The following is a 27,706-nucleotide window of genomic DNA, read 5'->3' as shown; positions in this document are numbered from 1 at the left end:
CAAGATAACATGTATTATGAAATAGTATTTTTTATTTACATGTCATCAGTATCATATCGGACAGGACGAGAGGTTTGAAAGGTTTTATAAGCAGGGGCACTGGTGCAATAACCAATTTAGTGGCACACAGACATAAGAAAACATAACTTTCACTTGTAAATGTTGATATACTGCACATATGTTTTTCCACGATGCCTCAGCATTGTGTTGCTCATTAAGCCAATCAAAGTACTCATTCATGTGGGTGTCATAGACTTCATGGTAAATTGTCGCACTGAAATTGTGGTGCCCCCTGGCATGGAGATTGAGTATATGTTCAATCTGAATGTCATGTAGTAGTCTTCCAGTGATTAGTCATTGCCACTCACCACTGTTGCCACAAACCAAATCAGTTGAGGGAGTAACTGATTATGCTGGTCTTCAGTCAGCCCTTCCCATGATGATTCCCAATCAACATCCCTGTACAAGTGCCCTATCACAGCCTGGAAACATTGTGAAAGATATCGGCCACATCGTCCCTAACAACCGCTAAGCAAGAGCTCTCCATTCAAATCATGCAGCTTACACCGGGATCTTCCCATTCCTGGAAGTAGAAGTTGGTCACATCCAGGAGGCAGGTTGCAAGGTCCACATTGCCCTCACAAGGATCAGGGAGGAACCCATACTCTTTGTCAATGCACTTCCTGGCGAAACTCTTGATCATGTTACGAAAAGCAGATGGCTTGTCCTTGCCGATCTTGAAACTGTTAGTTATATAATGAAGTGCAACAAATTTGGCAACTTACTTGGAGAAGATGAGTCCCTTGTACAAGCTTATGGTCATTCCGAGGGAAATTGAACACCGCATGTCTAGCTGCAAGATTGAGGAGGCGATTCCTTTCTGTTTCGTTGAGGAACAGCCAGTTGGTTGCCAGTAAGAAACAGAAGTGATGCTTGATACAGGAAAGTATCGTGTCAAGGTCCATCTGCTGTGGGGCGGTAAGGTTCTTGTTGAGGGCAAGACTTGCAGACACTGAGGGTGGATCAGAAGTTGATGTTGATGTTGACATGCACTGTGAGGTGGAGACCAGCTGTCTGAATAGTCTGGCACTTGGGCGGAATTCATGTGATGAAATGTTCAAAGACTGCCGTGATGTTGAAGGTGTATGTGATCGGGCCATTGTTGGGACCCCAAAGGTGTGTGACTGGGTATGGCGACCATGACCACTCTGAAAATGTGGAAGTAAAAGAATAGGTTGGATAGACATTACACATTACCTTTGGTCCCTTCGTAACTCCAACAACAGGGGGCTGTTCCCTAATGGGATGTGTGTCAATTCGTGCCGCAACTGGGTTATCATTCTCATCATCGCTTACTCGCTATAGGTCAGTTTATCAGTGGATTGCAAAAGAAAATAGAGAAGGAGCTATTAGAACACATACCACTAGACCATGAGCAGATTTGCTGCGTCCAACAACGATGGATTTTTTCCTTGGGCGTCGCAGCAGTGGGTGTGGATCTATAGTGAAATCAGGGGACCATTTTGAGTTCTATCTATACACTCACCCTCATCTTCATCCTCAGGCCTATCCACACCTTCGTTGGCCTCGCTGCCATCACCATTTGTTTTGTCATGATTATCACCATCACCGTCCTCCTCCCCATCTTCATCTTCGCCATCACCACTGTACTCAATCTCGTCATTGGGCCCATCCTCATCTCCCTCCCTATCGGATATCTCTTCCCTGTCTAACGATGGAGCTCTAAACAGGGCCTTCTTCCTGATTGTTGTTCGTGTCTGGGGGGGCACTTGGCTGGGAACTCCTTTGTAGCGAGCTCCTGACCCACCCCTTTGCTGCACTTTCCCACTACGGAGCTGTGTGACCCCTTTCCGCTGTTGAGTTCTTGTCATTGGAGCCATGTGTGCAGATGAGAAAATGTGCTGCGGAAAAATTTTTTCGATGTCAATAATGCAACACAAGTCACTTAGCGCCACAAGTGGTTATCAAACAAAACATGCCCATGCCTTCATCTGAAATCTCGTTGGATTACTAAGCCATTCTACCTTCCTACTGCATTTTCATGCTCTGTGATGCTCCTCAAGAAATTCGCATGATCTCGGCCTTGATTCATGTCGATTTGGTCTTGGGCTGACTGCACGACCTTTTCCCTGAAGAACAGACAATGCTGACCCGGTTCTCTAGAGTCTGTAGGCACCACGGACATGTTTCCGCTGGTTATAGACATGTGGGGAAGCACTGTAAGCACCCGGGTGGCCATGGTACTGGTGAGTGCTTGCGTTGCACACTAACTCCTTGTTCAATTTACTCACCCTTGACTTTAAGGCGTGGTTGGGAGATTTGGCAAATGAAAAATCCCATTCCTCATTCCACAATCTTAGCACTATCCAGGTTAGTGGTGTGCACTCTTTCCACTTGAAGCGCAACCCATATTGGTCCCCAATTATCAATGTCGACAAGCTATGGTCTCTCGTCCCTGAAGAGGAGAAGGCAGGGCTCACCTCCGAAAGCGAGGTTGTACCTGTCATCGATATTCTCGCCCACAGGTGTGGTAAAGTCTTGGGTAAAAGATTGTGCATATATTTATCCATAGATGTATTGATATTCTTTACTCATGTCATCATTCTTCTAGTCTGCCAGTGATGCCGATAGGAGAAAGATAAGAAGGGCTGGTGGTGGTGTCAAGTTTAAAGCATAATCTCGGCATCGTCACTCTATTCCCTTTCTCATTTATTATCGCTTCATTGCCATTTACTCAACTGACATGCCATATCTAAATCATACCTGGATATGTCCCGAATCTCGCATCTTGATCTTGGTTCGGCGATGTGGACTCTCCCCAATACACCATCACAAGTCTGGGGAACACCACTTCACATAGGTACATTAGTCATAAAATCCTACACAAAATATCAAAATTCCAACACTACCCCTCAAGTCATGCATTCCGCGATTGGGCAAGTAGGAATGGGACAAAGTGAATGAGAAAGTGAGAACTAGGCACATAACCGGAGACGACGGTGAATGGGTAATGGATGTAAAAGGCGTTATTGTGATTTTCGGGCTTGGTGTCGAAGCGTGTTTCAGCCCTTTAAGTGCACAGGTTGCAATAGGAGTGTTGGAAATACGGCTTCAACTCGGGCTCACAGATCGGAATACAATCCGCAGCATGAAGTTTTATAGCCAGACATGAGGTGGATCGAGGGTTGCCAGTGAATGAACCTGGGCTTTTGCTTCATGATAAGGGGTTCTTCCAAAGGTGCATGCCTGTGCAAGGGCTTACTGCAAACAACATAAAATGCGTGCCACAGCGGGGCTTATCGCATACGATACAGTCCAAAAGTGCGTGCCACGGTGAAGCTTACAAACGATATGATCCAGAAAACACGTACCTTTTTGAGGGCTTATCGCAAACAGCATAAGGGGGTCATCATCAGGAAATGGAAGTGGGGATATGTGTGCATGTCCAATGTTAAATCTAAGTGGTCCTCCTGGCTCTTCCATGCAGCATATCCTAAACGAAAGGGAAGTAAGCAGTGGCCAAAGAGGCCTCGAATCCCCTCCTGAGCGCACCCTGTGCCTCAGAGGTGGTTGTGAAGATGCAAAATGAGAGCAAAATGAGAGTGTAAGAACAGATCGTGTGACCCACAACTGAATTCAGATATGCACCCAGTGGTTAATTGTTCTTTGATGTCTGATTTCATGACTATATAATCATGGGACAGCGCTTACCTCAACCGCACAACGATTCTGCCCGCTATCCCACTCATCCTGCTGCCCTCACCTCACTCATGCCAATCTCAAATGTCTTGAACAATTTCACTGTGGCACCATCGGCTTAATGCCGCTTCGCCTTGGTCTCGCCTGTCTCAGCCACATGGGCAATGTCTCCCATCCTCATCCCAGACCAGCAGCCTGCTTGGGTTCAGACCATAAGCTGAACATCCCGGCACAGATGCACGGAGCAGGACAGTCTCAGCTATAGTTCAGTCTCAAACCTAATGCGATAACAGGAACATCAGCATGCTTAAAAGGTTCTCTGACCTACACCTCCTGTTCCCCCTGCCATTGCCAGCTCATTCTTCCTCGGTGAGTAAGAAAACTTCAGCTCTGGGTCTGAAATCGCTGCCATCGCCTCTAACATGCTCCCTCGCTGATAGCTTTTTGATGCACCCACCACCTCGCTCTCCCCCTGCTACAATATGTGCTCAATGTATTTTTTATTTCTCCTTGATGGGTTGCATGTTGCGAGCTCAAATCAATTTATAGGTCGTCCCTTGGCCGTTTCCACTACACTTCACTGTCCATGATTAGATTTGGTGTTCCCTCACACAGTTAATAATAATTTGAGCAAAGAACTTAAGCGAGTGACATGAGTAATTGGTGGTTAAGCCATTAAGGCCGGGTTCATAACCTGTTGTTATGGCTGGCCCGATATGTGGATACTAGCGTTCGGCAGCTGTACTCGCGACATAGCGAGGGTCTGAGGGACTAAAGACAAGACTCAAGAAATACTTCAGATGCAAAGATAGTGGCCATTAGATTGACACTGGTCATTAGCTGTGAATACAGGATATTTGTACTATGACAACGCTATGCTAAGAATGGAGCATGCACGGACATGTGCGTTTTGTGGCTGTGTCCCTTGATCAATCAACTTGCAATCAACTTGATCGACACAATCTCCTTGACTGTGAGATGAGTACAAAGCGCTGTGGTTTCTGCCAAAGAGTAGTTTGTCTTGGAGGTGGTGGGATGATGAACCACATCCGGAAATCACCAGGCTGTCTTGCAAAGTTCCAAGAGCACACTGCTGTGGATGTGCAAGCAACTCCTGATAAAAGTGATGATCCATCAGCTTCTCAAGAGGAAGGGGATTCACTAATACAGGCTGGATCCTCCTCACCTATGGAAGTCGATCCAGAGCCCTCATTTGGTCTTCCTGCTACCAATCTAGCTCAGGCTGTGGATGACCCACCTCCAGACTCTGATGATGAATCAAATATGGAATCAGTCTCCTCAGACCTGCTTCCCGAGGATGAGGAAAGTGACAGGGAGGATGGCATTGGGTCTGAGGATCCTTTCACAGCCCCTTTGGGTGGGATTGATACAGAGGAAAGAGGCTTCAGTCATGAGTACTTTGAAGATTCAGGGACTCCATGCAATACTGAACCACTGAGGACAAAATGGGAAGAAAAATATGAAGCAGAAGGACCAAACCCCCATCTCCCATGGGCAAATCTCAGTGAATGGAGATTGGTTGAGTGGTTGGTGGATCAGCAGCTCTCACAGAGAGCCATTGATGATTTCATAAAAAATTGTTGGGTATGTGACTGAGTCCCTGTGCACCAATATTGTGGTGCTGATGTGCCCAATTCTGATTCAGACCCAAGAACACCCAAAACAACTGAGCTTTGGGTCTGCAAAGGAAATGTACAACAAATTTTCATCAATGGATGGGGCCCCAGCTTGGCATGCAAAGGAGGTCATCCTCTCTGATGCTCCCACTGAGCCCCAGATCCTCTTTTATCGGGATGTGCACAAGTGTTCTGATCACATACAAAATAATCCTAGCTTTTCAAATGCATGGGATTATGAGCCACAGCGCATCACATACTCTGACATGAACATCTGTGTCTTCCATGAACCTTGTACAGGGAAGTTATGGTGGAGGTATCAGGTGTGTGTTTAATTATTGGCACTTTGCATCAACTTATATTGGGGGTAGGAAGAATCCCCTGAAGGGACAATGATCCAGGGTGTCATTCTTGCAAGTGATGAGACTCACCTTACAAACTTCTCTGGATCAAAAGTTTTCCATGCTGTCTATATGACACTTGGAAATATCCATGGTGACATCCGACAGCAGCCTGATAGTGGTGCCTGGCTGCTTCTTGCAATCCTACCAACATCCTCCTTTATCCAGACTGTCCTCACATACACATCTCCTCAATCACATATCAAATTGACCAAGAATGAGGCAGCCACGCTTCCAGGGATTCTTAAGCACCGACTCTTCCATGCATGCATGAAAATAGTCATTGCCCCACTTCACCCCTCTCAGCATTCCCACCCAGTTCTAGGCCCTGACAGAAACATCCGTATGTGCAGGACCTGCCTCCTTGGCTATATTGCTGACATGAAGGAGCAATGTTTGATTGCCTGTGTTGCAACAAGGTCATGCCCTGTCTGCTGTGCACAACCACATGCTGATGGAACAACAATTCGAGGCCATTTGACTGCCAAAAAATGTACTGGAGCATCCACCTTACATGTTCTGAGTAAGGTTAGGGCAGAAAACCCAGATGCCCCAATTTGGAGGTTTCGGTCATTGGTGTATAAAGAAAAATGTGGAGTTTCTGGTTATGTGGAACACCCATTTTGGGAGGATCTGGATGTAGGACCATCTCAGTTCCTGCATCAAGACCTCCTACATGGTGCACACAAATTCTTCTGGGATCATCCATGCAAATGGATCGCAAGGCTGATAGGGGTTGAAACACTTGACAGGTGTATTTCTCTTCTCCCTAAAGAAGGCCGTTGCCAGTTCAAAAATGGCCTCTCAAAGTTAAAGCAAGCATCTGGGCAAGAGCACAGAGATGTTCAGAAATACATTGCACCAGCATTGGCTCAGGCACCAAATGTTTCACCTCCCTTTACTTCCCTCATCATTGCCCTCCTCCATATCATCTCAATCCTCCAGCTCCCCATGATTGATGATCACATCTTGCAAAAGCTTGATAAGCATCTGGAAGCAATGTATTCCAATGCTGATGAGCTTATCAACCTTGGCATCTGAACTAATCTTTGGATACCAAAACTCATGGCTCTTGCACACTTCCAACAGGACATCATTCTAGGTGGGGTTCCAAGCAATTGGAGCTCTGAGACACCTGAAACCCTCCATAAAGTGCTGCCCAAATCACTCTATGACCAAACAAACCAGCGAAACTTTCAACTCCAAATGATATCAATGTTGACCATTCGTGAGAAGGAACAGGTGAGACATCAGTATGTGAGGTGGCACTCATTAATTGCCCAGCCACTACCACATGATGATGCACCACAACTTTCTAGCATCAAGATTGCAGATAGGCCCCACCAGAGTAATATCTCTATTGAGGTCATTGCTGGTTGGAGGCCAGAACTATCAGACCTCCCATCAGCAATTTGCCGATATTATCATGAACGACAATCACAGCGCACAGCTCGACCTCGTTTTGTCTATACAACTGACTCAGAGTGGTTCCCACAACAATACAATGGTTTGGACCTTTGGTGGTCCTATCGGCTCACTGTCCCTGCTTTCAATCAGTTCTACAAGGCAGAAACAAGGGTTATCAAGTGCAGACCAACTGGTGATTATAGAAGTGGGGCATTTGATTCTGTCTTTGCCCTGGTCCATCCTCAGCGCAATGTAATTCATAGTAAGGGCTGATTGCAGATGCCCTAACCCACCCAACACTGACATCACTTTGTAATGGTAGAATATCGTCCAGCTCAGCTTCAACTCATCCTCCGAGCATCAAGTAAGACTGGTGCTAGGGAGGGAGCTGAGTGCAATGGAAACAATCTTTTTGCATATGTGCTGTGGTACACTGACATACCAATCAGGCTATCATCAGGAATGTTTGCTGTCAAAAAAGATCTTGATCATGACAATCAATGGAGAAGTGCCATAATTCCACTGAATTGTATCATGCTCCATTGTCCACTTCACCCATCAATAATTGGTGAGCCTGTCCTTGGTACAACAGCTGATGGTGCTTTGGCATCATCAACCCAATTCTATATCAACCCATTTTCAAGCTCCCAACTGTATCAGCGTTTGCATTTGTAGACCAATATAGTATAGGCTGAATGACAAGTCACATTATGGTGCCAAAATAACTCAGCTTATTCCATGGAGACCATCAATTAGTAAAAGAATCCAAGGCTAATGGCTGATGAGCTCATAGAGCTTTTTGAGTGATGATGAGAGCTCCTTTACATGCATGTCCAAAAATGTATATCCATATGATCTTTGCATTTCTGCATCCTTAGGAGAACAAAATCATATATATATTTAATTTTCTGATCTCTATGTATAGGGGGTGGACAGCAAAAAGACTCAATGTGCTCTCAGAGCTCTCAGAGCTCCGTAGCAAGTTTGCTGATGCAGTGGGCATGGGTGCACTAATTGGACAAGGTGAAAAGTGGCAGACTTGCTGCCCATCCACATTCATGTCCAAAAGGTTCACCAACACACAATGTAGGTACTTCACCTACGAGCTCAAGGCACTGGGCATCCTCAAGGCACTCATGAGATGGCAAGATGATCTCATGGGAGGCCATGAATTCACAGTAATCACAGACCACAAAGCTTTGGAATACTTCAAAGCGAAAAACCACAACTCAGGTAGACACCTGAGATGGCAAGCCTTCTTTGCAAGCTTGAATTGCAAAATAAAATACGTGGAAGGCCACAAGAACAAAGTGGCAGATGCACTTTCACAGTACTATGACTCATCAACTGATGAAGATCTGCATTTCGATGACTACGTTGTAGGCGGGATAATCGCCCACATGCAGAGCCGGCTCGGATATCCATTTACACCATTCAAAAATCATCTTCATTCGTTCCATAATTCGATACAAACTTGGTACCTAAAAATACTCCTAATTCCTACGAATCCGTCGATGTCAAGATCGTCCCAATCGGTGGAGATTTGGTGGAGTTAAGTGTTGCACGGTGCGGGTCACGGGATCTGGTCATGTGCAGGCGTGGGAAGTTCAATTTAGGCAAGTGGGAAGTCAGAAAAGCATGCTTCACACATTCCCAAGGCATCAAATAAATTGGGAAAAATGTTCTTTAGCCACGTAAAGGTTATTCCCAGCCACATTTCCAGTTTCAGGTACTAATTTTGTGAAATCATTGATAAATTCCTGATTTTCCTCATATTTTCACATTTTTACCATCATTTTGATATATTGGATGATATTCTTTTATTCTTTTGATGCCCTTTTCAAATATTTCGCTTACGATGGGGTCCAGGAGCCATATGGCGCCAATATTTCCCATCAATCATTTCTAAAAATGTTTATTCTTTATAATCCTGTACATACCGGGATTGAAAATTAAGTTCTCCCCTCCTCTAAATTTCTCTAAGGCGCTAGGACGCGTCAGAGTTAGTGTGAGTGTGTTAGAAGTTCCAACAGTAGGAGTAAGGGCAGTCGTCTAACCCACAAAGAGTGGGTAGTGGACACTGAGCCCGGACCTTGCAGAATTTCCGGAGAATTTCCCAGAGTTTTAGGATCGAGGCCAGTGGAGAAAAAGGGTTTTAGTGGAGAGTTTCCCCCACGAGCTTGGTTGGCGCTGAGAGCCGCTAGCTCTCTTGCAACGTGTTGGCAGATATCCATCTGGATAAAAATGCAGAAGATATTATCCCTGACAGAACAAGGAATACAAAGAACTGCTGCTAAGCAGTACTCTGAAGAGAAAAAGAGACTCGCAGCAATACATGTGAGAAACACCCTAGAGGAAGCTCTAGGGGGGAGCGATAACCTAGAGGAAACTCTAGGGGGGAGTGCCCAAAACCTGGAAGAAATCATAATTCCAGAAGAGAACCTTCAAAAACAATTCAAAGGAAAAGACCTCATTGAGGCAATAAAATCTGGATACTCGCAAAGCCAGATCCACCAGGAAATCCTAGAGAACCCAGGGAATTTCAAAAACTTCTCCATAAAAGATGGACTGATAACCCGACTTGGAGAAGGAGGAACGACCCAAATAGTAGTCCCAAAAGGAAACTACAAAAGGAAGTCCATTCGAGGAATAATATCCATGAAACACTTGGACACTTAGGATCCAAGAAAACAGTGGAAATCCTCCATCAGTACTTCTGGTGGAAGTCAATGAGGAAGGACACCCACAAGTTCTGCAGGTCTTGCGGAATTTGTCAAACAACAAAGAAAAGCACCAGGAGAAATCCCAGACTGCTTCACCCACTCCCAACCCTGGAAACACCATGGTTGTCAATAGCCATGGACTTCACAGGTCCATTCCCAACAAGCTTGGGATATGATTACCTCTGGGTAATCATCTGCAGGTTGACATCCAATGTCCACCTAATTCCAATAAAAACAACAATGAACACATTAGAACTAGCATTCATATTCCTTCACAAAGTTGTAAAACTTCATGGTCTACCACACTCGATCATATCAGATCGAGACTCAAAATTCATGTCAAAATTTTGGCACAAACTGCACCAAATACTCAGTGTGCAGTTGAAATTCACAACTGCATTCCACCTGCAAAGCGATGGCCAAGTGGAAAGAATGATACAAAAAGTAGTACAAATACTACATGCGATGGTCAGACCAGATCAACATGACTGGGCAGCGAAGCTGTCAATGGCAGAATTTGCAATCAATGCAAGCTCGAACACATCAACAGGATTTGCCCCATTCGAATTAATCTATGGCCATATGCCAAAGAGGTGCCTAACAGCACCACCCTCGGACTACCCAGGAGTAAATGACTTTGCCAAAAAGGCAAAGGAAAACCTCATGGTAGCACATGATGCAATAATACACAATCACACTGCTCAAACAATCCAGGTGAATAAGAAAAGACGCCTGGACCTGCCTTTGAGAAAAGGCAAGCTTGCATACTTATCCATGGATAAGCTGAACCTACCCAAAGGGAGGGCAGGTAAACTAAAGCCCTTATACATAGGGCCTTACGAAATTCTGGAAACATTTCCAGAGATGTCAAACTACGTCCTCAAGTTGCCACCACAACTTGAACAATGCAGAATCCACCCAAGATTCCACATATCCCAGCTTGTACCTCATGAGCCGAATGACCAAGAAATCTTCCCAAATAGGGAAGTAAACATATTCTACATTTCGGGGAAGGCCCTGATCATGAAGCAGTAGTTCATAAAATCTTAAACCATGCATGGGTTCACAATGAACTCTGGTTTAAGGTTAAATGGGAGCTAGGGGACACCACATGGGAACCCCTAGGAAATTGCAATGACCTCATCCACCTGGATGAGTACCTCACATTACAAAATGTGAGGGAACCAGAAAACCTCCCTATCAAAGAAGACAGGGAACTCTCGGCATCACTACACCCCCAAAAATGGAGGTGGAGGAAGTAAAACTGAGGGATGATTGCCCACAGCCAAGAGCATGGGAAAATTCTGGGCGAGCAACTCACCTGGACAGCCACACCATGTGCTAGAGATCACATGGGCCAGGTGAGTAACTCACCTAGACCACATGAACCACAGGCTCATGCACACACAACTGTGGCGAATCCCATGCATGCAAAAACTAAAACCCCTCCCACCACCATGAGAAACATAACGACAAAATGTCGTTCTCTGGGGGAGGTAACCCTCAGTTCAATCCCAAACAAGCCACCGGACATTGAGATACAACAACCCAGGGAGCAAGGCTCCCCGGAACAACAACAACACCAGGTGCAGATAAGCACCATGGATTACACGATGCATGTGGCACAAATGAGTGCCGCAAACCAACAACCATCCACATTGCCAACAGGCACTGCATACCCCCAGCCTCCTCAGAGGGGCTTCCAACCATACATGGTGCAAACTACACCAATGGCACAACAAGCACCATTCCAGGGGCAGCATTTGCTGCTGCAGCCCCAGGTATGCTCCCCAGGGAACTTCCCTGGCCAGATCAACCCCTGGATCTGCCAATTCAGCCCAGGTCCAACAACACCCCAGCCAAATGCAGGCTGGGAATCAGCTATCGCATCAGCAGTAGCTGCTCAGACAGGTCAGCTCCACAAGGAGCTGAAAGAGATGAAGTCCCTTGTAGGAGGGAGACAAGGGAGTGACAGCAGCTCCTTGTCCAGACCATCCAAACAGGCACAGTCTGATAACTCAAGGGCATTAGAAGATGCCTGCAACAATTGTGCCCATTGGAGGTGCGAATACAACAGAGCATGAAGAGATGCCAAGGGCACCTTCAACTCTCTGAAAGACACAGAGTGTCATATCCATACAATCCTGACCTCCGCTCCGGGCTCCCGGAACTCCGAACTCCGACTTCCAGAGTCCTACTTCCCTTCTGTCACCTCCTCCTTGCCGACTCCCAAGAGGTTATCCCACCTCCGGCTCGGACACCACCTTCGGTCCGACTCCGGAACATTCCGGGTCCGACCCCAACCTCGACACCTTCCAGACGAGTACGCAAAACCTATGCTCCCGACTCCGGACCTCCACTCCAGTATCCCGTTCATGTCTCGTCTCCGGAACCTCCAGTCTTAGCTCCGACCTCGGACTTTGACCCCACCTCTGCTTATACCCATTGTATTGGTTAGCTCATTCCATTTAATTATGTTTGCCAATATTCCGGAGTTTAACCTCCGAGTTCGGACTTTCCGGACTTACTCCGGACCTTGCAACTATTGCATTGTCCATTTCAATTCCGCTATTCTCCCTCATTCCTATTTGGGCTGCTGCTTCCTTTCTATTCAGTCAGCTAGCCATTCCCCACTCCCAACCTCCTTCCTTCCTCCTTGGGCCTTGGCCCTTCATTCCTCCTTTGGGAAACACCATTGAGTCAAACACTTGACCCTCGGTGTTGTTCCTCTTTCCATCTCCCTTTGTCTCCTTTCGTCCTACCCTTGTTCCTTTTGATTCCGGACCCCTCCTTATATACAATGTACCTAGTAACTTGTAACCTCAGTCCGAAATCGACTTGAATTCCCCCAAGAGACTTTCCCTCTGCTAGATCTGAAATTAGGGACCCCTAGGACAACCAGCAATGGCACAGTGCTCTGCCTGAGTCGCTGAGGCGAAGGTCCTTCCATGCTAAGTCTCCGATTCCATTCCAGAGTCGTCCGAATCCGCACCATTCTAACACAGAGAGAGAGGTCAATCTCCAAAAGAGGGAGATCGAATTACTAAAACACAAGCCCAGAGAGGCACGTGCACTGGCAGACCTTGCTGCCAAACCCATCATGACAGCGGCCTCCCAGGTCAGGGGGAGGGGATACAGTGCTGGGGCACTGACTATCCCGCCACCCCATGGGCAGGCAACCCTGTCTGGGTTGCATAAGGGCCCACCCTCAGAAGGGCAAACCCATGTCAAGGGGAAGAGGGAGAGTGGTAGGCAACTGATGGCAGACCCTAAAACGGGGACCACTGCCAGAGGCAGTGGGCTGCTGAGTACCCCAGCACCCTATGGGCAAGCTACCCTGCAGGGAAGTGTCCACATGTTATACCAGGCTACAATTGTTATGAGGGTTCCCCTCAAACTGGATGGCCGAGCTTGCAGCGCCTTCAGCGCTGCACTGCAAGCTTGGCCATCCAGTTTGGGAGGAACCCTCTAACAAACTGTACTGCAATTTCAAATATATGCCATCTTCATTTGTATGCAAAGTGTTTAGTTCAGGCAATGATCTATTTGTTGCAGTAAATAAACTCCATACCCAATCCAAGAATCTGAGCCATACCCACAGATTGAAATGTGCATTCAGTGTCAGGGATTGCTTGTCAGTCCAAGTCAAGTATCACCCAAAAACCTAGTCATAGACAAAGCTGAGGTTCCAACCCTCAGCAACACATAGGGCTATATACATGAGAGATATGAATCAATTGGAAGAAAAAGGATCAACAGAACTAAATGATGAGGTAGGCAACAAACAGGGAGATACTCAGATCAAGGGGTGGAGTCAGATCAGGGAAAGGGGTGAGAGAGTTATGGGCTGATGCAGCTACATGCAGTGATATATGTAGTCATATGCTATGTCCCTGACATTCAGATTGGCCCACAAAGATACTGTACTGGCACGATCAACAACCTGTCACATGTCATGTGAAGGTCTAGGATTGAATTGAAAATCAACAAAATTGAATTGATTTATGGCTCCAGTAACTCCTGGAGGCTGTGGGAAGAGGTTGTTGGTCATGCCAGTACAGTATGCCAATATGGGTCTGATCTGCTAGGAGCCCTAGATGTCAGGTAGAGGGAGGGTGCATGGACACTCCTCCACATGTATGTGGGTTAAAGTCTTGGCAGGTGACTGATAAAAATGGAAGCAGGATTGCATATATACATGCTACCCAGGGAAATCAATGTTATTAAGTTGCCATCATAGTGTTACATGCTACCCAGGGAAATCAATGTTATCAGAGACAGCTAGCCATGTGTTCTGCACTTGCTCCCTGTCCTTACTCCACATTGGTCACTGCAGGGGCTGTCCTGCTCTGCTCCATATGGCATTATTAAAGAGATACGTTCCCACCACACCACAGCCCCATACCCAACTTTCCAACCCCCTACCTGACCCAACCACCAACCCATGGGCAATTACTTTCCAGGGATGCATACACACACACACACACACACACACACAGCACACAGCACACACTACACTGCACTCACACACTGTGTTAGATACTGATCCGGGGTTGGGCACCGAAGGTCGCCGATGCGGACCACTAAGGGCCGCGATGGCCACGATGCCTCAGACAAGGCCCGAGGGTAGGGCATTTGGCCTCAGCAACTCTAAAGGGAGTGCTGTGCCCCCTAGTTGTCTCTTGGCCCTCATTTCGAACTTACTGGGGCTGCCTTGTTGGGGTCAGGGCTTGGGGTCGTGGTCAAGTCAATATTAGAGCTCAGGTACTATAATGTAGTATACAGGATATATATATGAAGGTGGAATGAATAGAAGCGGACCCGGGCCGAAGGCCGAAGGGTCCGGAAGCAAATAGGAACAAAGAGCGGGGTTGGCCGGACCGCGGCTGGCAATGACCGAGGGTCAAAACAAACAATAACAGATAAATAAACGAAGGGGTGTAGGGCCGCGATAGCGGCGATGGTATCATAGTGGAGTAGGCGATGTCGCAGAGTCACGCTAGTTCAGTACCAGAGGCGGACTCGGGGCAGGGAGGTCGGTGTGGCTGTGGGGGAGTCGGCCAAGTGTAGGGGAGCCTAGGGGCAAGTGGGGGAGTGAGCAGGGAGCCCTCAGGGAGGATAGGGCTGAGGTCAGGGCTCGTGCTCGTGCTTGCACAGCGGGAATAGGCTCGGGCGGCATCGGGATGGGCAGCTAATGGGCCGGAATGCATGGTCGTGACACACTGCACTCACACACCACACTCACACACCACACTCACACACCACACTCAGCACTCAGCACTCAACACTCACACTCACACCACACACCACACACCACACACCACACATCACACATCACACATCACACATCACACACCACACATCACACACCACACACCACACATCACACACCACACACCACACATCACACACCACACACCACACACACACACTGCACCCACACACCGGGTTGTGGTGTCAGATTTTAATCATGTCTAGGTTGTATGTGAAAACCTGGCACTTAAGTTACTCTGTGTTCTCCACATTGTTCTCCTGGTCTGTTTGTCACATTCTCCATTTCCTCACACTGCAATTGCTCCTTTTGTCAAGTGTCAGGGACGCGTCCGGGGTCGAGAGGGCCCGGGGGTAATGCCCGGCACTGAGGCCGTCGTGGGGTGTGGAGCGGGCGTGCATACTGGCGGGCCCGATCCGGGACAGTGGTCCCTGGCCACTCAGACTGAAGTGGAGAATGTGTTATTATTATTAAAGAGGAAAACTATACTACTTACCTGAAGTGGAGAATGTGAGAAGAAGGTTACTTCTTCGGTTCCCACTTCAGGTACATTTATGTACATGCGGCTTGAGTCACATGACAGGTGCCACGTCATCCTCGGAGGCAGCCGCAGGCATCCGGGTGTCCCCGTGGGGGATCCCGAGAGCGTCCGCTACATGCACGCATGCTGGGCACAGTGGGAAGCCGTCCGGGGTGTGTGGGCCGGACGGGTCAATAGTACATCGATACAAGGGAAGGTGGTCCGTGTAGATAGAAAGAAATAAACAGGAAGAAGAAGGTGAGAAGAATGAAATAAAGAAAGGGGAAAGAAAAGGGAAAAGAAGGGGGAGGAGGATAGACAGCGGGGAGCGGGTGTGGTGTGGCCGGGTGGGCCCAGGTGGGCCCGGGTCAGGCGGGTGTGCCCTGACATCAAGGGCCTGTGTTTTCTTGACAAAGTCACTGTTATGTCTCTAGTCATCTGCTAGACACTCTTTGGCTCCTTGAATCATCAAGTGCTCAAATTCTTGTGAGATCCCAGTCTCATGGGTTGTGCTTAGCTATAACTCAGTACTGTTACCATTCTGCAAGGAATGGTCCAACATCTCATTGCTCTGCCTTGTGAGTTTTCCAGTAATTCAATATTTATCATCTGACAGGAAGTTCATTGTAGGTACCAATGCGGAGCCACCAGAAGTGTGCGAGGGGGAGGAAGGTGGTTCATTGGATACTTAGATATGATAATTAGTTACATTTCCTAGTTAAAGAATTTACAATTTCTTCTTTCTGCAACGTGAATGTTTGATGCATAAACTGAGTGGGTGAGATCCAGTATAATATGTGCTCCAGAGCACTCCAGAGCACTTTGGGAGCAAACCAATGCTCGGGAGCACTCCAGAGGGGGGTACCTTTCTCCCGGGCTCTAATAGCTCTAATCGCTCAGGAGCACTCAAGAGCTGATAGGAGCGTCTGCCGGTTTTCGTGACGAAGTTCAAACATCATATCCTGGATATTTTCTAATTTTGAGCACTGGGGCTTTGCTCTCAAACTTGGTACGTTGTGTGACCCCCTGCACCACATGCACACATGAGCGCTGGGCCTGCAGTTTGCACTAGAGTCCCAGATCCTTTCTTTATCATGTGTACAAAGCGGAAGTATCCCACAACGCATAAGGCTCTAATGTGCCGCGAACCGTGCTTACTTTCAAAATGTTCGCAGCATTTGATCTTGCCCTCAATGCTTACCGTCATATATGTATAGCTTAGCAAATCAAAGAGTTCCGGTCCCGTAACCCCGCTCCGGAGAGGGCACTTGAGCGAGCGAAATCACACGTAGGGTAGGTGATGATCTGAAATTGCACGGTAACTTGTGCGGCTAAACTACAATTAAGGGAAGGAAACCGTCAATACGGCATTCTCTGGTGCTACTCATCCCCTCGAAGCGAGGTCGTTATGATACTAAATAAACGAAGCATTGCATTCAGCGTCAGCATTCACACGAGTGGAACAACGCAACCCCGCAACAAAAGGGGGGCACATACCTCAATAGTCAATCCTGTCGCCCAGGTAGAAGGATGATGTCCGATTTCCGGATCCAAATAAGCCCACCGTTCAGCCGGGATCTTGCCTTCTTCCCTGGAAATACCAGAATGCAACTTGTAAACGTTGACCTCTTCCGTCCACTGGGTATCGACGAGCACTCCTTTTGAATCCACTTCCTTGAAGGGTACCTGAGTCGTTTCAGCGGTGACGATATCGTCCACAGTGACAACGGGCTCTTTGAATCTGTTAGGTCATGAAAACAATGGATCAGCTTTGTTGGAAGGTATGGCTTGGATTCAGACCTTCTCAGTATTCCTCCCTTCCCTGGAGTCCTTTGTACGTTCCTGAGCTCGAAGACGGCTCTAAGCACCTCAGCAGTAACCCTTACAACAAACTTCTGGCCAAGGGTCTTAAACACACCATCGCCCTCGTAGATGACGTAGGAGGCCGGGTTGCGATGGGCATTGATTTGATGGGCATCGTCAAAGGCTTTAGGATCGACAGCCGCCTTGGTGAAATCAAAGTAGAATCTGTCGCCTTTCACACCGGGGACCATTGCCATCATGTGTGGGATATCGGTGGTTGCAACACGGTAGACACCTGGTGTAACAGGGTCGAAGCCTACATTCGGTTTCATTAGGTACGAGTTTAGAAGGAATATATCCGAAGAAAAACCTACGCAGTGCCTCTAGAACATACCCTTCAAGGGTACGCAATGACATCTCATCTCCACCTCTTGCCGCTACAGCAGCGATGTTACTGGCAACCCCTTCACCTCGGGACGTAGTAGTGCGTTCCGTAGCAGAAGGCTTCCATGCATTCACCTCCTGACGTTGAGGCAGGTAGAAGTTTATGACGTGAGTGAAGACTATCATGCAAGACAAACATCGGAACAAGTGATCAGCGAACACGCTCATAGGTAGATGAAAAGTCACTCAATTTGTCCTCCCCCTTACCTTGAGATAACTCAATGGCGCTCGAAATGACGGCAATAATGTCATTCGCAAGTTCTTCCGTTGGTGATCCAAGAGCGAGGAGTCGCTTGAGGATAGGGTTGGCGCTCTGGTTGCCTTCGCCAAAAACTATGCTCGCCAAGCCACCCAAAACTGAGGAAGACAGCTTAACAAAATGGGGTATCAGCATGACTGGACGACCGATTTGGGAAGGCGCGGAGACGTACACCACCCTTCGCCTCCGTCAGGCTAAGTTTCACAAATCGACGCAGGCGATCGACGTTCTCACGAGCTTCCCTTTGGTTAGGAATCTTCAAAGATGGTTCGGGTTCCAAGAAGATGTACCTAGGAAATGGCACAAATTCGTTATTTGGGGGAGGAAGGGCACGATAACAATGCACTGACGAATAGATTTCCTTCAACATCTGATATATTTGCTGTTCATAGTAAATCCCTCTCGTCTCTTGCGCTGTCTTGACGGGGAGTCCGGCCTTAATTCCGAGTCGTCCGTGTATCAGCGCACCAAAACAAAAAAAAATAAGGGCGAACGGTGGAAACGCACAACTTGAGCAGCCCAATGCACAGGGATAATCCTAAGCACTTCCTTCACAACATCCACGCTCTTCGGAGCCTTGGAATATACCGTATACGAATTTTCTTTGATCAACTGACGCGCCTTCTCGTAGAACCACTTTCCATTCTTCCCTAGTTCAGAAGCGGGAACGAAGTGATCTTGCACCAAAGCCGTAACGCGCGCATAGGCTGCGACATCGTCGATAACGGTAAGGAAGCTAGGAGCCAGACCTATGTCTCTCACGTTCTTCACGTACTGAGTCACAAGTCCCTGGATAACCATCGGCGGGCCCCCTAAAGCCGCCTCGACATGTATAGGGTCCACAACGACGCGAAGAATACCTTTCTTGATGGGCTTATCGAACGTAAATTCCTTCGCTTGTCCCAATTTGGCGAGAATGGTATCCATCGAAAACGGTTGTCCCTTGGGCGTGATGAGAGGGAAGTGAGTGTACACCGAAGTGGCATCGTAATGTTGAGGAAGACCACGGGCTAAAAGTCGACCAAGAACACCACCCCAAGCAGCATTGGTGATATTCCGATTAGCCTCGGCAAAACCCCACGTTGTCAAGTTGAAAGGTGTCAAATCAAACGTCAAATAACGATCACCACGAACCAAAGCGACAGCGTCCGCTAGGATCGCTCTGGAGACGGTGTCTGATATCCACAACGACGACGGCGAATGTTTTAGTAACGCAGGCCGTTTTGGGAGAAAGGGAAATATATCGCGCACATGAAGGACATAACCCCGAGCCATCCCTGATAGGCTTGACTTCCTCCGCTACAAGGCCAACATACAACTCCAAATTTTCCGTCGTCCTATAAAGTTTACGAGCAGCCTCGGCTACTTCCTTATCTGGATTCCAATCTTCGAACGTTGAATAGGCCTTCAGGCCTAAGAACCTTCGGAACTCGTTAAGGGAACAAGTTCCCCACGATCGAGCCTGTTGAATGCCCAGAATCTCGATGACTCGCAAGGCACCAGGCACGCCTCTAGCTCCGAATGCATGAGCAGGGACCGAGGTAGCGCTCAACAACGCATTCGCCAGCAAATCATCCTTGTACTTTTTCGTCTTCGGATCTCTTGGATTCCTATCGAAGGCCTTGGATCCTGGGAGCGAAAAACCTTTGAAAGACCACTGGTCGAGAAGGTAGTCCACAGGTTTGCTATCGTCGATGAGAGACTCGACTTGTCGGGGCGTAAGGTGATCGAAATCGGGTAATGGAGCAGGCTTGCCGTCCTTATCTCGTAGGCGGCTGTACGTAGCAGCCACGGCTTTCTTGCCAAGAACGTTCTCGAAATCCGCGGGAGTAATCTGAAAAAGAGAGAAAAAAAATTGAGGGAGTTGAAGCGAATGAGGGTGCGAGCCGAACAAACCTTGTCAAAGTCAACAGGCACACCAGGTTCCTTGGCGAACAAGTACTGGAACACTTGCTCTAAATTAATCAGTCTCATGAGTATCTCTCGAGTATTCTGAGACTCGAATCGAGAAAATAGAACCCACCATTATACTCCGCATCCTCGGCACTTAAACCAGGATGCCAACGATAAAGCGTATTAAATTCCACCGAACAAGAATTCCCTCGTCCTCTTTCCAGGAGTTGATGATCGCTCTCCCTCCTCTCACCGCTGATATTCAACGTCCAGCTGGATCCATCTCGTAGAGTGCCCAGAATAGCAGCGAGGTAATCTCCGAGGATGACAAACGCGAAAGTCGCAGAGTTGATGAGGCGTGCAGTATTGAAAATCTCATAGTCTTGTTTGACAAGCAATTCCTTGTCCAGGCTCTGGATATCCTGGGTCCACGTTCCACGCTCGTTGATACGAAGCAACATATCGGCAATATACTGCGGTATAATCAGAACGAAGATCAAACTCCGGCTGCTGAAGAGCACGTACGTTGTGGTTGCGGCTAAACATGATGATAAGCTGGAGCAAATGGAATGCGAGTGAGTCTCAACGCAGAGATCGAAATTGGCGCAAAAACACGAACCGCGTTCACAGCAGGAGGCAAGTTGATGAGGCGGAATTCAGCATAAACATCAGGAAGGATCCTTCCACGACCGTCTACGTAACGAATCTTATCCTGATGGGCCTGCGTGTTCCCATACAGAATGCCCAGGTCAACGTAAGACGACGTCTCGTTGATATTAAAATCCGTTCGACTCGTCCGGAATACGCTGTGAATGACAAACGTCTGAAAGAAGAGGCGCATGAGGAATAATTTTCCTTTTTGGAAACATTGCTTCGAAAGGGGGGGGGGAGGGAACGCACCGCAAAATTGAAAAATAGCCCACTATACCCAGCAGGATGTGCAGTAAACTTAGGATCCCTTTTGATAATTGCATCAAATACCAAACCAGGATCAGGTAACTCCGAGTCTGGTAACGGCCGCGAGCCAGTGCAACTCCTAGAATACGGCGAGAAGGCTTTACCCATATCTGGGTCGTAGGCACTATTACCTGACCCATCCGCAGAACGGAACTGATACTTTTGGCCCATGTTCGTGGCAGGTGGATGAGAAAGGTCATAGTAGAGAGTTCGAATGGCGAGATGTTCAACTGGCGCTGTGATTCGTGGTTCCGCGCGAGAGAGAAAAGAGAGAATGTATTCGAGCTAAGAAGGGGGACAAGTTTACTGCGAGAGTCTCGCAAAGCAGGGAGTTGAGACCCAGAAGGGACTATAGTACGTACCGCGAACTTGCGATCATCGAGCCCCTCAGTCGCAAATGGGGAACCTGCCTTGGCAACATCCAACACGGTTCCCTACGTGGACACAAAGCACATCAGTCAGTGTACGATCTCGGGAACGAAACTCCGGCGAATTGCGCAGAGAAACGTACGGCGATTTCTATAGGATCGCCTTCGATGGGTAGTCCTCGTTTGATCTGCGCACGAACAGCCTCAATACCGCTGGCTATGGTCGATGTAGGTTCGGCCTCGTTGAAGTCCTCCGTCGTCTTTGGCAAAGGACCCCAGGAACGATTGATAGCCTGGGCTGTAAGAGATGCATCTTCCAAAAGGTTGTCGACAGTCCTTAGGGCAGCATGGAAGGCCGTGGAGGGCTTGGGTTGTCCATGAGGCATTACTGGCACAGGAAGAATTGGCTTGTACGAGCTTGTGGGGGTGGGCTGTTATCCCCCCCTTTGGACAATCACTTATGCCCCAACTTATTACTTATGTATATTCATGGGCGCATAAAATTAATGTAACCAGGTAGGCGTTGCAATTTGTGGCACCCTGATCACAGCCACTTAATATCAATCATGTATATATTCGGCTTACGCGGAGTCGGAACACCGGTTTTCAAGTGCCCCGTTGGATTGATTACATACTGCTGCTTGACTCCAGTGCGGGGCTCGATTTCCAGTCTTACCATTGTTGTTAACACCATGCATTCCCATCGTTTGTGGCTTCAACTACCCTTGTGGCTTCGGCGAATCCGCCGGTCCCTAGCTGACTGGTGGGAATCTCCAATTCCCACCGTGTATATCCCACGCAACCAGGGATTCAAACATTTCTTCAGATGTCATCAACGGAAACTACCACCAGGGGCGCTAAACGACGGTGGATGTGATGATCGGCATGATCGCGGTGCAGTGCGCGCGGGTGCACAGCGTACTAGCGCCGGGCGCTGGTCGGTACCATGACTGGCTCTATTCGATGATGTAGTCCAGATCTTCCCCACTCTATCTCTTCATCATTGATGATGCTTCCTGTTTTTCGGCTACACATTACACTTATGACATCGAGATGACATAGAAAATGCGCGAAACGTGCATATTCTTAGGGCTTGGGGAATGCGTTGTCGTTTGAGCACTTGCACACCCTGACCCGTTGCAAGACATGTCAAGTAATGAGTGGGTGGTGCAGGAGAATGAATGAATCATCCAACCGAAAAAGTTGGCGAGATTACGGAGGATTTGAGTAAATTGCTGGGCGCTAGGACCCTAATTATCTGGATAGACTCCATCTAGGAACAATCGCAGTTCGTTCTCTGACGAGAAGTGTGGGGAATGAATGTCGCGTGCATGGAACGCAACCGATTTCCCTTTTCCAACAGTTGAATGTCCAAATTACTATATATATGGAAAACCATCCAAAAAGCAAATCGCTTTACGCACATCTGACGGGTGGTGTGACTATGGGAGTAAACCAAAGTGGTATGCCTACCCCAATGCCCCAACGCCCCAATGCCCCATGGTCTATCTAATGGAAAATGTTGTTATGAGGGGTGATACCCGAATTCCACCGGACAAAACGTTGTTGTTATTCCGGACTGTACGTATGGTAATGAAAGGATGCCAAAATGTTAAAGATCAATAATGAGCGAGATCATAGATGCCATATGATGTGGTGATAATGGCATGACATGGCAGCCGGCCAGGCGCTATTGCCATCTCCATCCAATATGGATCCAAATACTCGTCTCTGAGATCCTACCTTCTTTCACTGGGGAGGAGTCTGCGGATAAACCAGATTGCAGTTTAGAGATGATACCTCTATCCATGCGCGGGGTGTCGACAGGCGCATCATGCTCGTCCACTGTCTAGCTTGTAGGTAATGTAGGTAAGTTCGGCAGTGACGATATGAAGATACACCCCGAGAAGGTCAAAGTACCCGTTCTGCTGCCTGGTGGTGCCTTTGCAACTCAAGACAGCCCCCGAGGACTCCACCACGAACTTCTATCCAGGGGTCTTGGACACACCATGAGCACCATAAATTACGTAGGGCATGGGGTCGTGCGCAAGCGCATGCAGATTGACCTTGTCAGTACCTTCAAATGCCCAAGGCTCAATGTTTGTACGTCAAGTATCATCGATCAATTACCAGAATCACTTACGAAAACTCCATGTTGTGTTCAACTGCTTCAGCCAAGGTTGGATATTAAATTGCGCGAGAGAACCTCGGCTGGTCCCACTGTCCAACACCCCCGGGGCATGCATGGCCGGGCCCTGGCATGTCTGTTGTGGCCCAATGACACTGCTCTTAGCTATCAGCCCTACCATTTGCTCCATCTATGACTTCGTAATATTATATAGTATCCTCCAATGACCTAGACATCATGCACATCAAGACAATAGCCGCCACCTTAATCGTTGGCGTGTATATATATATGGATTGGACACTCACTTTGGTGTCCCCCTAAAATTTGTAGTATTCATGGCTGCTGAGGCAAGGAGACATCCCACACGCACGCGACGCGTGCGTGTTCTGTATGCACATAAGTCATTCAGTGAACCTCCGTGTGGTTTGGACAGTGGGATCCATTTGTGATCAAGGGTAGAAACAATTATAGAAGGGTGCGAAAAAGAAGTTCCCATGTATTAGAAGCCACCCCATGCAATGAGCGACAGACCTGCGACCGCTCGGTAAATATTACGCAGTCGTAGAGGCTGGAGTCCTGCCTAATCGCTCGGTAACTTCCAAGGCCAACATACTGACACCTACGAGATTGCATATCTGTCCCCAGCTCGCAGCAGTCTAATATGCAATCATCTTTCTTGATGGAAAGGTATATGGCGTGGCATCTTGGCTTATCGGAATGCTCGAGAGTGATAATGGGGGTGCACTTCCGGCTGAATATATCGTATTTGAAATCGGTACAAGGGACTGTCTTTCCGCTGGCCGAGCTGAATATTCGAAGCCTCTTTCGCGCGTCGTGCGCCTTGCTACGACCTGCTATCCCATAACGACTTTTTCCGCCGCCGCCGATATGACTTCCGCCGTTGAATATCTGGTGAATTCTGATGCATCGATTAATGACAAACTCGCTGCGTTACGACTCGACGAGATCGTGACAATGAATATTATTGGAACTACCACGTATGCTCGGACTCGTGGAAGTACGCCCGTTGTCTTGTGAACTGGGATGAACTCCTGACGATACGCCACCATGTCCTCTTAAGATAACTGGTTCAGGCTATTGTTCTTCAATATAGGGGTTTACACCTGGTACTTACGGGTGACATGGGGTTACGTGTTTTGTTCTTGGATAATCGGCGAGCTTCGTGCGTTGCATGTTTAGCTCCGGATGGAATAGTCACTTGAGCTTATCTCTCTATCTTAACAGCTATTTGTGATTGGGCTTTGACAGTCGTCATCTCACTACTCACCTCGATTGTGCTCCTCGTAGCTCTTATCTTCTGCCAACTCGTGAACATCCCTCCGGTAAGGGGAATCTACAGTTGGATTTCCAATCGGTGCTTCAATGGCCTAGGTCTTATCAACGCCTGTAGGTTTGCCTTGTGACGCAGTGTTCAATGATGGTGGTTTCAACGTGGCTTCGAAGTCTATCCAGGTCTCTTCACCGCACTCACCGGCGAGCAAATCGAATATGCAATGCGGGCACTTTCTTCTGCTCCCTTAAGCTCTTTCCCTCCTGTCGCCAGGCGTGAATTTAATCTCGACATTGCAACTCTGCTGCTTCAACTTGCTTCTGTCGTGTATGAACATGAATCGCAACCCATTCACGGTGTCTTGAATGAGCTTAGTGAAGCCAGACCAACGAATGAACAATTACCTGATCTTGGAGCCCTCCCCCCTGGGACTTTGGTCGATTCGCTTTTCGGTCCTGAACAGGCGGCGCCGATCAAGGCCGCATTTGAAGCCGGTCGAACGGCTGGTGAGGATGCAATCAGGAGGCTCAGCGACTTCATTGGGCTCAGGTACGAGCCCGTTAGTGAGTTGAACAACAGTGAGGGCGTGAGTTGTTCTTTCGCCTCGAGTTGGAATTAGAGGGGCCAAACGCTATGCTGATGCCTATCCTCCCTTTCTTTAGGCATACTGCTCGTTTTTTTGGAAGCCTGGAGGCAATTGGGTTGTCGTAACGTTCAAAGGAACGACTCCCTTTGAATTCGCAGACTGGGCGACAGATTTCACCGTCAACCTCGTCCCGACAGGGGAATTTTTGCAGGGCCTCGATGGTCGTATAAATAAAGGTTTCAAAGATAGGCTGTGGGCCTGGGACCCAGCAGGGGAGGCGGGATTGTTTCCCGACGGTGGAAGATCTTGGGACACAATCCGCGTTGCATTGCGGGTACTTGCGCACGACCTAGCAAAAACCGAACCGGAAGGTGGGAAAGTGAATGTTTGGTTCACTGGCCATTCCCGTACGTGTTGTCTATACCCCTGAGAAAGCTCAAATTGATAATATGCGGTAGTTGGATGTGGTCTCGCCTCATTAGCATATGCACGCGCGATCAATTCGCCGGGTGATTTCGAGGGCTCGCCAGTCCTGATTCGTGACGCATATCTCTTCGCTGCGCCCGTTTGTGGCGATCGCGCGACCTCTTTAGCTTTCAATACCCTAACCGCTGAGAGCGAGTATGTGAAGACTCTTTGGAGGGTTACGAACGACAAGGATGCAGTTGCCACATTGTATGTCCCTGTTTGTCTTGAATGTTGGATGTCGGCGTCTCAAACCTTGATAGACTCCCGCAATTCGGTGACTATCCCCACCTCGTGCTTTCTCCTACGAGTCCGCTCGGTTTCGCCCACTTGGGGGCAGAACTCCAAATGAGGTCCCTCCCGAGAGCATCCAACGTCACAGGGTCTTTCTTCTCTTTTGACACAGTCGTCGACGTCGTCAGTGAGTTCACGGAAGCTCAGCTCAGATCTCAGCGCGACGAGCAAGTGAACAACGACGGTGCAAGGACAAGAAGGTTTGTGGAGTTGGTCGCGGAAATAATTCCGTTGCTCGGGAGGATCATCGCGCATGATACTGGTTGGTGATTTTATTCTCATAGGTCCTTGGCCTTTATTGAAGCGTGCACCCACTCCCAGTGCTTTATTGGGACCAGCTCAGTCAAATTTCTCTTGGGACTCTCAACTGGGTCCATTGATTCAGCTTGCGCACGCACGAGAAGAGGTTATGTACGTGTTGTACCGCTAAGCAAGTTTGCATGATCTAGGGACCGCAGCCTTAAGATCGATTTTTTCCAGTGTATTGTCACTTGCTTCTATGGAGAACCGTTTCGTTTTCGCTTCGGCATTTAGTGCTGGAGATTTATGACCTGTTTTTATTTGGCCCTTGGGTGATGCCGTACACCCTTCGTATATAATGACATGTGTGTCAGATATCAACTTGCGAGACTCGTAGCACAATCTGTCCTATCACGGCCTCTTGTAACGTGTATTGGGGACATAATGTCCCTTCATGGACGTGATAACTCAGGTGGTAACTTGGTACAGATAGTTGGGCGGATCTCAAATTGTCGAGACTTCGGACGCTGGTTGATGCCACCCGCAATGAGGTTCGACTGGGTGACCCCACAGTAGAGAAAAGTCGTCGATCTGTATGCAGGGAAATTTAGGCTTGCTCGAGGGCATGAATTAACAACTGCGAAGCCGACTGTTTGAAGGATGGAGAACACACACACAGCTAAAAGCGGAGGCAGTGATGCCACTTCTGCAGGTAAGCATACTGCTAATAACGCCATGGGCTTTTCCTTGAGGTTGTGCCGCTGCCGCTAGCAGTAGGTGGCTATCGGTGAGGGCGATAAGTTATGTCACCGGGTGGTCCGTCAGCAAGCAGTGGCTTCCGGATGGAGCCGGGGAAGGGTCCTCCTGATGGGTGCTAAACTAAATAGTACGCTCGGTGCAAACGTGTATCCTCCACTAGTTTAAGGGCGGCCTTGAAAGCCAATGAAGTATGGGCGGTCGTCGGGCTAGAGTGATGCCTACGTTAGCGAGCCGGATGTATGTTGGGGAGCTTTATCGAATATACATGTGGCTGGAAGAAAGGCGGAGTAAGCTGTTATTTTCCACGCTTACGTTACCTGCCGCGTCAGGCGTCGTGTTCATGTATTCATCCACGCGCCGGAGGGCCACACGATAGATCATAAGCGCGAAGCCACAAAGAGGAAGCGTCATGGCCAGAAGTGGCCCTAAAAGTATATACTAGTCTGCATGAGGGATCCAGCGTGGGACACCAGACGCCGTGCATATGGTTGCAGATTCCTGTTATAACCAGCCTTGGAAGCTCCCTCTACCTTCCTCAT

The 27,706-nt window shown here is 48.2% G+C and overlaps 8 protein-coding genes across 8 annotated transcripts; 6 read left to right on the top strand and 2 right to left on the bottom strand.

The window, feature by feature from the left end:
• Positions 1-2,164: 2,164 nt before the first annotated feature.
• On the top strand, positions 2,165-2,565 carry EI90DRAFT_2830572 (uncharacterized protein; the record flags this gene model as incomplete). Its single annotated transcript, XM_039053614.1, has 2 exons — positions 2,165-2,261; positions 2,339-2,565. Coding segments are annotated over 2 exons (324 nt in total), but the record flags the coding sequence as incomplete, so codon positions are not given.
• Positions 2,566-5,623: 3,058 nt separating this feature from the next.
• EI90DRAFT_2937209 (uncharacterized protein) lies at positions 5,624-6,217 on the top strand (the record flags this gene model as incomplete). The annotated part of the gene is made up of 2 exons (XM_039055177.1): positions 5,624-5,680; positions 5,729-6,217. Coding segments are annotated over 2 exons (546 nt in total), but the record flags the coding sequence as incomplete, so codon positions are not given.
• A 606-nt stretch (positions 6,218-6,823) lies between these two features.
• Positions 6,824-7,840, top strand: EI90DRAFT_3131095 (uncharacterized protein; the record flags this gene model as incomplete). Its single annotated transcript, XM_039064363.1, has 3 exons — positions 6,824-7,000; positions 7,043-7,427; positions 7,488-7,840. 3 exons carry the CDS (start codon positions 6,824-6,826, stop codon positions 7,838-7,840), a joined length of 915 nt encoding a protein of 304 aa, XP_038910862.1.
• A 9,218-nt stretch (positions 7,841-17,058) lies between these two features.
• Positions 17,059-21,937, bottom strand: EI90DRAFT_3078065 (heme peroxidase). The gene is made up of 16 exons (XM_039061758.1): positions 21,548-21,937; positions 21,399-21,470; positions 20,980-21,321; positions 20,699-20,902; positions 20,605-20,634; positions 20,210-20,552; positions 20,083-20,141; positions 19,438-20,020; positions 18,694-19,361; positions 18,537-18,622; positions 18,359-18,476; positions 18,135-18,297; positions 17,858-18,046; positions 17,481-17,799; positions 17,178-17,421; positions 17,059-17,094 (listed from the first exon to the last, which is right to left on the bottom strand). Exons 1-16 carry the CDS (start codon positions 21,788-21,790, stop codon positions 17,065-17,067), a joined length of 3,693 nt encoding a protein of 1,230 aa, XP_038910861.1. The 5' UTR covers positions 21,791-21,937; the 3' UTR covers positions 17,059-17,064.
• An 89-nt stretch (positions 21,938-22,026) lies between these two features.
• On the top strand, positions 22,027-22,539 carry EI90DRAFT_2483051 (uncharacterized protein). The gene has a single exon (XM_039053103.1). It carries the CDS (start codon positions 22,097-22,099, stop codon positions 22,352-22,354), a length of 258 nt encoding a protein of 85 aa, XP_038910860.1. The 5' UTR covers positions 22,027-22,096; the 3' UTR covers positions 22,355-22,539.
• A 115-nt stretch (positions 22,540-22,654) lies between these two features.
• On the bottom strand, positions 22,655-23,713 carry EI90DRAFT_3020106 (uncharacterized protein; the record flags this gene model as incomplete). The annotated part of the gene is made up of 7 exons (XM_039057473.1): positions 22,655-22,755; positions 22,829-22,913; positions 22,946-22,983; positions 23,148-23,253; positions 23,325-23,389; positions 23,413-23,481; positions 23,548-23,713. 7 exons carry the CDS (start codon positions 23,711-23,713, stop codon positions 22,655-22,657), a joined length of 630 nt encoding a protein of 209 aa, XP_038910859.1.
• A 426-nt stretch (positions 23,714-24,139) lies between these two features.
• On the top strand, positions 24,140-25,044 carry EI90DRAFT_2482980 (uncharacterized protein). The gene is made up of 3 exons (XM_039053102.1): positions 24,140-24,550; positions 24,614-24,715; positions 24,778-25,044. Exons 1-3 carry the CDS (start codon positions 24,250-24,252, stop codon positions 24,954-24,956), a joined length of 582 nt encoding a protein of 193 aa, XP_038910858.1. The 5' UTR covers positions 24,140-24,249; the 3' UTR covers positions 24,957-25,044.
• Positions 24,785-26,739, top strand: EI90DRAFT_2482699 (Alpha/Beta hydrolase protein). The gene is made up of 6 exons (XM_039053100.1): positions 24,785-25,409; positions 25,486-25,816; positions 25,868-26,084; positions 26,138-26,430; positions 26,490-26,579; positions 26,649-26,739. The coding sequence occupies exons 1-5, from the start codon at positions 25,047-25,049 to the stop codon at positions 26,546-26,548; spliced, it is 1,263 nt and encodes a 420-aa protein (XP_038910857.1). The 5' UTR covers positions 24,785-25,046; the 3' UTR covers positions 26,549-26,579; positions 26,649-26,739.
• The last annotated feature ends 967 nt before the right edge of the window (positions 26,740-27,706 follow it).

Source organism: Cantharellus anzutake (genome assembly GCF_015039405.1).
Source record: "Cantharellus anzutake strain C23 chromosome Unknown EI90scaffold_72, whole genome shotgun sequence".
Lineage (NCBI taxonomy): Eukaryota > Fungi > Basidiomycota > Agaricomycetes > Cantharellales > Hydnaceae > Cantharellus > Cantharellus anzutake.
Note: the sequence above shows the minus strand (reverse complement) of the source record. Positions and strands in the feature narration are given on the sequence as shown.